This window comes from Phaethon lepturus, unplaced genomic scaffold (genome assembly GCF_000687285.1).
Source record: "Phaethon lepturus isolate BGI_N335 unplaced genomic scaffold, ASM68728v1 scaffold1630, whole genome shotgun sequence".
In the NCBI taxonomy this organism is placed as follows: Eukaryota; Metazoa; Chordata; class Aves; order Phaethontiformes; family Phaethontidae; genus Phaethon; species Phaethon lepturus.
In genome coordinates, this window is record NW_010510936.1 from 69139 (window position 1) to 79606 (window position 10468).

A 10468-nucleotide genomic window follows, 5' to 3' on the forward strand; every position below is an offset into this window, starting at 1 on the left:
TTTTCTTAATTTTCTTTTTTAGCAATGAACAGTTTCTCTCCAGCTACCTTTGTGTTTCCTGTCTGGACTAATTTATCATTGATTTACTGGGCTACATTTCCACCATGCTTTTATACTCTGGAGATACACAGCCTGAGAAGGTACTGGAAAGAACAAAGAGGGAGAAAAAGATAATTATGACAACAGACAGGTGAAATATGGACACAGAGATAAGATAACCAAACACACAATATGTGTGTTCATTAGATTTCTTGTTCTAGCACCAACATGCCCTACCCACATTGCATGAGCAACAGTTATAAATAGATAATGAAGAGACTGTCCCTGCCCCAAATTGCTTACATTCTAGGTATCAAATGACAGCCAAAGCCAGACAAGCTCAGGAAGCAAGTTTACATGATTATAAAGGCTAAATGAATGATATCTTACCTAGCGGATTTGCTGTTTCCTTTCACATGTATTTAACATATATTTCTCTCACCACTTCACCTGGAGCTACACCACCCTCTCAAAGCCCTGGGCCAAACAATTCTGTGAAATCTGTACTTAACCACTTTTAAAAGTAACAAAGATATATAAACATAGTAACACTTTTGCTTAACAGTCAAAGCACTATAATTCTAGTAACCAGTCAAAAACTTTGATACTCATAAGTGTATAATGATTACCAATATAAGCTTCTGGCAAGACTAATATTACCCAGTTATCCACAAGCACAGCTCTGCATATTGCACACTTGAAAAACAGTTGCACGCTGTTTTCATAAATCAAGCCTCCATACAACACGCAGGAACTCTTACAGCCATGAACTACTCTCAATGCTGGAGACTCCACAGTATCACCATCAACTGCCAACTGACAGAAGGTCATTTCAGCACAATAAATAAAACTTGATGTAAGGTTTTCCATGTTTAAGGAGAAATCCACTATTAACAATATAATCACTAGCTTTAGTTATCCTATAAAGACTTCTGTGGACATGATCTTCACTACTAAATGTGGTTTGCAAGGTAGCGATTTACATTCGACAGCTAGAATTAAGTGTTATTCCTAGGTTTTCATTAAATTTTCCACTTGAATTTGCTATTTTGAAAGCATAAGGTCATGAGAATTTTTTGACAAAAGTGATTTCCTCCATTATTCCTTCCGTTGATTTTTCCTGTGTTCTTTTAAAGACTAATAATTTCTTCTTCCTAACAAGCTGCCCAAGTGACAAGGTACAGCAAGGGGATACATTAAGGCAATCAGAAATGCACAAAAATTACCAAGATCAACAGTTATTTACACTACTATAGCAGTTAGAGATGCTAACAGAACGCCAGGACAAAGCGTGGTGCCTGCCCCAGAGCTGCCAATAAAAAGGCAGGCAACCAACAGCTGATGGATACACACAGACGGCGGAAGGACAAAAAGGGCAAGAACACGACAAACCTGGTCCGCATAACAGGCAGTGGATTCAGCACATTTTGGGTTGACTTTCACAAGTATTTTGTTTACCATGACCTTAATGAGAGTTTTAAGAGCAGCATTTAAAGGAAGACAATGAAGGCACAGAAGATTTTTACAGCGCACACTTCTCTAACATGAAAGACAGCATAGGCAAACCAAAAAGGTACCCAGCTGAATTTTTATATTAAGTGAATGAATAGGCTGACATTACTGGCCTGTGAGAATAACTGGCATTTAGATCATGAATCACAGGTGACTAGCACCATGGGCTACACTGGAAAATACACGAGGAAAAGCGTATTTTAGATGCAGGACGGTAGCACTATCAAGGAAACTGAGAATGTGATCAGGAGATTGACTAGGGAGATGAACTTTTCAGCAGAATCCAGATAACCTTGAAAAAACAGTGAAAACAGTAAAAACTATTGGATACTTTCATAATATATACTATGGGAGATGAAACAGTATGGGAAAAATCAAGAGGCACGGAGAGTCTTAGAGGACATGAGAGGCTGGGACGAACTTCCATAAACACTATGTTTAATATGCACTACAGAAAAATTTTAAAGGAGAACCTTTGTTTTTTCCCACATTTAACTTTCAGCTTGTATGTATATACAAAGAAAGCACATTCCTTAAATTATTTATTGATAGTAGATTAAACTGATTCCAATTTCTATGAAAAATGGAACAGTACAAGACACCAGGTAAGAAATACTTTCATTCTCTTGCAATCTACAACATAAAAATGTCAATTTGAATCGAGAATTTTTACAAAAGCGTACACAGAAGTTCCGAAAAGTTATTATTCCAAAGGATCACAGGTAGTCTTTCAGCCAAAAAAGAATACCTCACACCATTTAAAATATTTGGAGACTGAACACACACAAGCTGCGTAGTGAGTTCAATAACCACCATTCACAATGCAAAGCTAATATTTACTCACAGCCCCTGGCATATCACCAAGGTTTTAATTTTGCACATTCAGAAGATAAAAGGTGAGAGCATTAGGGAACATCACATTGCAAACTATTATTTTTATATTTTGCTGAGAAAAGGACAATTACAGGAAAAAAATTAACACTTCTCCCCTCACCCCACAAGCAAAGAATCAAGTCTTTGCAAAGCCTTGGGCTCTAAAACCGTAAGTGGCATACAGAAGATGAATAATTAGACTGGCAAATAACTACACTTTTAAACAATAAAACTTAATAATCAAGTGACACAATGGAATTAGGCAGCAGCATGTTTAAAGCAAGCACTCTGATGAATAAACTGCGGTCAGCATGTGGTCGACATTGCCAATTTTTTTGCGGTAACCAAAAGATAACCTGGTGAAAGAGGAATTAACAGACATTGGGCCCAACAACAGATAATTACAGCAATGGATAATGGGTGCATCTCATCCTAGACTCAGGAAGCTCTTGAATAATCATTTTCCAGAGAACAGCAGGGTTAAAAAAAGGGATGCATGTTCATATTTTTCATGTATTTCCCTGTCCATTTTTACTGGCCACTGGACAAGACTATTAGGTGGCCTTGCAGCCTCACCCAACGTGACAGTACCTATGTGCAGCATGGGGAAAAGGCAGTTGTTGACATTTCATCAATTGTAGATGGCACCAATAAAGATGATAAAAACAGAATGGCAGAATCAGAAGACCATCTCCCACAAAGGTATTGCTTGACCACTATTGCACATTAGTTTCTTGGTTACACAAGCTACTTATTTCTAATGGACTCTGGCTCTCCTGCCTTACAGTTCTTCACTTTTTGCTGCCTCCACCCACCATAAACTGTCCTGGATTACAAACCAGAGAAATTCCTTTCTCCAAACTGATGGTATGCTAAGCACACTGGATTTATGAACTTTCAGATACTACCAAAATACAAAGGAAGAATCTTATCACCAAAGCACTGGTGCAGAATACCCCTTCCTCATACTGAGCTGCTCTGAAACACTGACCTGATCCACAGTTAGGGCAGAGGAGCCCAACTGTGCCAAGACCAAGGACAAAACGATCATCTCTCAGTCTTCCAGCAAACATTTCAAGACTACAATCAGCCAAAGTTACCTTTCCCTCCCAGGTCTCTAGAAATCACAAATACTTTTTTAGTAGGATCAGAAGAGGTCACAAAGATTAAGTTGCATTCTTGGCTCTTCCTATGGTATGATGTGCCACTTGAGGAAAAATTTTCTTTCCCCTGTACCTCGCTCTATCCATCTCTAGCACCAATACACCCACACTGAAGTCCTTTCCAAAAGCACTTAAGAGCTACAGGCAAAGTACCCTATAAAGAGCTATGTTTACATTTCAGCAAACAGCAGCAACCAAAAAAAGGCTGGTTTCATCACAAGGATGAAAACAGCCTTCTCCCACCTACAGCCCCATACAAGACAGACCGCAGTAGTCCATGTGCATGCAGTTCACACACACGAGGCTACAGCTAAACAGGAATATTCCAGCCTGCATACATAAACCAGGCTTTCACTCCAGCTAGAAAACACATACTGTTGGTGCACTGGAATAGGAATGAATAGTATACACGAGGTGGACAGAAACACTCTAATGGAACCTCTCTCCTATCTCTCTCTCTGTAGGGAGTCATTTTTGCATTGAGCCAAAAAAATTATACATCTCGGCCAGCTTTCAGATCAAAGGTCACCAGAGTATAAAACTCTTCTTAGCAGGGTTATACAAGTGGAAAGGGGCGGGTAACAATTTGTCTGAATAAAACACCAAGTACTACAGGATTACATAAAAACTATTTAAAAAACATTTCTATAATCCGGTAGTAAATAAAGGAAACCAGAAGCATTGTTGGTGATGGTTGGCAGGCTTCCGTTGGTGATGGTTGGCTTTTTTTTTTTTTTAAATAGCTCATTGATTTTGGACTGCATCCATTTCCAGCATTGTGACTACACTGCATATAGTAATTGACTATAAACCAGAGTGCACTTCTCCAGCCAAGTCTTTTTTTGTTTTGTAAATTTTATTGCACTTCAACACCATTAACCAGCCACTCCTATTTCAAGCTGATATTCCTAAATTGAGTAAAAATAAGCATCAGCAACACTGCAACTCAGCCAAGTTAAAATGGAGAATGTTTGACTCCACATGGCTCTGAGTGCCAGTGTACTATATTACTTATTTCTGAGAATGCTCAGGTCAGTGATGGTATCCATCCCAAGACCCACAGAAACCAGCCAACCCTTTGCATTCACCAGGGAGGATGCCAGAATAAAAACTTTGTGCTTAAGGACTTTGTGCATCAACTGAGGATTAACTTTCGGGCATTTTGCTGACAACCAGGAGTCCTGGGCTCCATCCCTCCTACAACTAGGCTGCCCCCTCCGCCTTGTACCATTCATGTCCTTCCCAGTTGCCTGCTTGGATCAGAGGAGAGCAGGGCAAAACAACGAGTGTGCACAGTAATGGCAGCAAACAGCCTTGCCAGCTAGCATCTCCTCATTCCATATAAAGCAGAACATAAGCACAGCTTTGCCAAACGCCTTGAGTTAGGAATGAGAGGAACAGAGTGCTACAAGCTTATCTACCCTCCTATAGCTGAGAGAATGTGGGAAGACCTGGCCCTGCCAGTCAAATGAATGCTATTTCAGAGAAGAAGCACAAAATTATTGCTTTATGACCACTGTGCTTTCATTCCTGAAAGAGCTTTTTCTTCAGAGGCTGCAAGTGAACAACTTCTATTGGTTGCTGTAAAAAACAAAAAGCACAGCAAAGAACAGTATTTTTTTTTTTTAATCTGCTGAGTTAAAACTTTTCACTGTACCTCTGATACTTGCTAATTTGGTGGCTGAAACGTCAGGTAGGTTTCAAAGTATTTTGCTCTGCCTCTCTGCAGAGCCCATCAGCAGAACAAATAAGTTACCAGTGTTTGTATTCTCGCTACCTCAAACTAGCCTCAGCATAAGATGACAGGAGCAAAGCTAAGCTTTCTCTAGGTCCTTACATGGCACCGGTTAGTGCTCTCCATAAAGGACAGAGAACAGGGAGGCCAGGTTTCTCTCTGCTGTCTGTCCACAACAAAGCTTTCCTGTCAGATTATTGATACCTCTTCTGACAGCAACTTTCAGCCTGCACACCCGTGCCACTTTTAATTCACTAACAATTAATCAGTTGCCTTGCCTGGAAGCATCTCCAAGGAGTGCCGGGATTGCATAAGGGAATTGGGAGGAACAGAAGGATGACTGTGCCAACTTACACATAGTATCACCACAAAGACATAAATCTGAGCTAAAACAATACATTTGTTTACACGCAAGGCTAAAGAAGGTTGGGACAAAGAAAACTAAGTTCAAAGGAAAATCTTCTGGTTATCAAAGGGGAAAGTCAGTTACAAAATGAAAGCATCCTGTTTGATCATTGATTTAAATAGTTCTGCTGGACATGGCAGGCTGCAGCCACAGGAGCAAAGACAGAGAGATGGGCACATCTTTGGAGGGGACAAACTGTCCTGCTCCAAAATGCATACAAAACAAAGGCACCTGTGAAGAGCCAGAGGGTGCCATACTCAGATCATTACAACAGGCACATTCTCCTCTTATGCTGCTCCTGTTACAGTTTGGCACACTTACATATCTTACTCACTTACTCCAGCTTGCCTTTAACTCCATTTGGAGCACACTGTCATTTCATTAATAATGTATCTGTAGAGTGACCACAGTTACGACTTTTAGGCTACACCATAGACCAAAACATCAAGAGAATCCAGCAGCTTTCCATGAAACCCTCCCCCAGAGTCCTGGTTACATTCAACAAGTCAAACACCCAAAAGATTTTATGACAGTGTATGATTTTGCAAGAGCTGATTCTGATGACGTGCTTTCCAAGCAGCCAGCTGGCCCTTTTATTCCTGCCTCTCTCCCTTCCTCCTGCCCTGTTACTAATGGGGAGAGCATTTTACAGCCTGCAGCTGATGCCAATGTGCCTCTTCCTAATCAAATCAGGTGTAAGAGCAACTGCATTAGAGACAGGAATTCAAGCAAAACACATCCATGCAGAAGCTTGATTTATTAAGTGTTTGAGCAAGGACTGGGTTGCTAATATTGAAAAATTTAAAGGGGGAAAAATAGCAGGCTTGAACCATAGCACTAAGGCTGTCCATGTGTACGGATTGGGCAATAGCCCAAGTATAACAAGCCTGCCCACAGCTGTGGTGTATTTAATCAAGTCTTACAGACTAATTATTGTGCACAACTAAATCCAGCACCTGTGTAATTGTCTTATTTCAGCAGTGGGCAAAGCGACATAAGTTACATTTTCAATTTCAAAAAGAAAAACCAAAACAAAATCTCTTTGGGTCCAAAATGTCCACAGTCAACTGCAATACACAGGCAGAGAAGAGGAAATATTTAACCAAATTCACATCAAAACACCTACTCACATGAGAAAGCTCTTTCCTATTAATACTTATGGTATATAACTGCAGGTCCTCAGAATTAAGTGACTGCCACAAAAGAAAATGAGGAGATGAGAACTTAAAACCACATTCTCTGTCCTATCCCTGCCCTCCCCTCACCCCCCAAAAGAAGTTGTTCTCTTCTCCCACTGAAATTTAATTCCCACCACTATGTTCTTAAAGCTGGACTCCTGAAAATCTGTTTTTTATACTGTATTAGTCTTGAAAATTGTTTCATCAGTATGGGTGTAATATTAACGGTATTGACTACTAGGAGTGCACAAAAAGCAGTTAAGATTTCTTTTCCTCAGCAGTAGGCAGCAAGGCTGACTACTGCTTTGCTTTGACTACATTAACAGTACTAAAAATGTGTATATATAAAATAAAGTGTGCATGGAAATTGTATATACAAGTAAACACCACCACATACAAATGAATAAATTGCTATCTTTTTAGCAAGTCTGAACCAGTTGCGACTGCTGCAAGAAACATGAAATCTGAAAGGCACCTGAAAGCTTCCAAAATAAGGATATTTCTTTTCTCAGATTTCAAATGTGCTTTTGGCACACTCACATTTTATCACTCAAAATAGCAACAAGCCAAAACAGGCCAAAAGGACAGAGTTAATTCAATGCAAAGATCTTCCCTCTCAGTAAATGTCTCACACAGTACCACTCTTAGCAACAGAATGTTTATACAGCACAAGATAAAGAGAGGCTTTTCACTAACACCTGTGACAAAACCGAAGAACAAAAGCAGCTCCCAATGCAAGAGAGAAGTGTTAAATTTCTCAAGTGTTCCCACCTAATGTAGACAAGAAGGCCAGCCATAACAAGTTACAACAAACAACCCGTTTACCCACTTCCAGAAAATGTCTGTAAATTTGAACTGTGTGAAATGTCTAACTACTTCTTTCATTCCATCCAAAGGCTTCAACAGCAAAGGACAATAAAGCTGCTGGCTTGACCTAAAGGGGCTGGCAGGTTAATCTATTCTGACCTTATCTTTATTCAATCATGATACTGAAAGATTGCTTGAATAACTTACCAGCATTTTACAATACCAACAGTCACCCTTTTACTACAGTGCTCCTCCAAAGTGCCCTCCAACCAAATTTTTAAATCATGGGGGTTATTAAAAAATTTTCAAAAATTGTAAAATAAACCAAAATGCTATTTCTCACTCATGGGTACAGAACAGAGGAAAGAGGTAAACAATCAAAATAAAAAGAAAATTTTTATCTTGCCATGCACAACTCTCTCAGATTTCCACCACTGCTTATTGTCAATTTTAGATCACATGCTATCTCTTGTTAACATTCAATCGCATCTTTTATTTATAGTATTTTCACTGAGATGGAAGAAACTAGACAGAAAAAACACTATTTGATAAAAACTGCCTTGTAAGAATAGGCTTAATCAAACAGACCTAACACTTTGTATTTTAATAACTATTGGCTTGTTTTCAAAACCAAGCCCATGAGAGTGTTCAGCACTAAACATAGCAAAGCAGTGAGTTAAAATTAAGCACATGATTAGGCCCACAGAAGTTAGTAAGCTGGATTCATGACTCAGCAATTGATTTAACCACTAAACTCTCATATATTTAAAGTTCACAGCCTATGCTTAAATGCCTTTCTGGAGAAGAGGCTCCAACGCTCAGCACTGGTACACAATCCTATGAAAGCATTTTCCTCCCTTTAATAGTACAACAACCAACTGTATGAAGACACTATAGACTTAAATCAACCTGTTAGAACAAGGTAGCTTTGCGAACAGCAAGAGTTATGAGAACAGACTTTCAGCACAGGTTTCTTCATGCATTCACATTTAACTGTGCAGCCATAATTCTTGAAAACAGATCACTCATGTGACCTGCCAGGAAGCAAAACATTTTGGCATGAAGAGAGCACCACGTTCTCACTTGAGATATCAGCTAGAGCACTTATTCTTCAGCACCAACAAATGCATTTTCATTTAACATTCTACACCTGTAAATGGTTTCGCAACACAAGGTAATATCAAGAAGCACAACCAACCATAAGGCACCTAAATGACATTTTAAGATGCCTTGAAAAAATCCATGCCAATCTTTTTTGAAATGATCCTGGGAACAAGGTCTAAGCTTAAATCTATTCCTAATTAGATTTAGGCAGATGCTTAAAATGCCCGTAAAGATTAAGTGCCATCATCTTTTTCTAAAAGCAGGATCAAAGAACAGGGAAATAAACCATAAGCCAGTGACTCCAACACACAATGCAAAAGAAACCAAAAATCAAGTAAAGAGCATTTCACTTTGATTGCAGAGAACAACTTTATAAACTGTCCATAGAACCACAGTACCTCAACAGTTCCTACCTTGAAAAGCTGTGATATGACCAACAATCATGTACTTCAGTTCAAAATTCAGTGCCTGGATACTTTGAGTCCTCTCCCTTCGAACAGCTGCCTGGTAGCTTTCTTCCATTTTTTTGGTACAACATGTTGGTGCTCTATGTTGACAGATCTGTAAATCTGACTCTTAAAGCAAACAAGAAAAACACAATAATTAGAAAACTTTCCAACTTACATCATAAACAAATAATGCTTCTTAATGTCAAAACCATCACATTTAAAATTTTGAAACAAAACACAACACATAAGGAATGACATTGTGAAACTTGGTTACTCTTTGGTAGCTGGAGTGGCTTTTTTTTTTCCTTTTCTCTCTAGTTTTAATACATTTAGTTCCCTTCTGATAGATTTCAAAACAAGAAGCAATAGTTGCACAAAAATAGAACTGATTTCTGCAGCAGCCTGGATTTAGCTATCTAGAGCCAGAAGAAATGGACTCACACAGAGGAAGACCCAGAGCTACATACAACCAGTGGGAAATCAGAGACTACTATTTTGATTTCCGGGCTTAACACAGAGTGAGAGTCAACAAGGCTTCACCTGAACCAAAAATAACTGTTTTTAAACTCAGCCATATAGATCTCCATTGACTTAATATTAAGTAACCTTAATATTTTTGAAACCAAGTTCTAACCTGCCTACATGTAACATAAATGTACTGAAATATCTTCTACCTCACAACTACAGAGAAAGTTGAAAGTTGATTAAAAACTTAAATTTTTGTGGAATTTTTATTTTAAATCATTTCATCTCTGCACGTGTTTCAGGAAGTTTAGCATCCTTGATTAGGAAACCTACAGAACACACAGCTGTGATAGACACTCAGGGTCTATTTGCTCTACATCATGGGATTTGCAGGTACCAGAAAGTTCCAGAAAGGAGCTCTTACAGACTACAGATGAATATATTCTGGTGCTTCATGAATAGTGTTTTAAGAAGAGGAGGGAAAAAAACCAAGAGGCGATTCAGTAGAGCAAATCCCAAACCAGAGGTAAGCATAAAAAAATACCAGAGCCAAAACAGTCACACAAGATTAAAAGGCAGCTATTTCCGATGCCATTGCCCAGTAAATCAAGAACACCCCAGCAGGAAGCCTCGCACCAGCACGTTTCAGGCACTACCTTCCATCCACCTCAAGGTGCAAATAGGGGCCCTGAGGGAAAAGGGCCCTGAATCACACACAATCACTAAGGTTGGAAAGG

At 39.2% G+C, this 10468-nt stretch overlaps 1 protein-coding gene across 1 annotated transcript in view; it reads right to left on the minus strand.

Moving 5' to 3' along the window:
• LOC104614212 (glypican-5-like) overlaps positions 1-9384 on the minus strand; it is a 65042-nt gene extending 55658 nt beyond the window's left edge. The window contains exon 1 of the mRNA XM_010282153.1: positions 9231-9384. Within this exon, the coding sequence (XP_010280455.1) occupies positions 9231-9339 (109 nt within the window). The 5' untranslated portion in view covers positions 9340-9384. The remainder of the gene's footprint in view (positions 1-9230) is intronic.
• Between the last annotated feature and the right edge of the window lie 1084 nt (positions 9385-10468).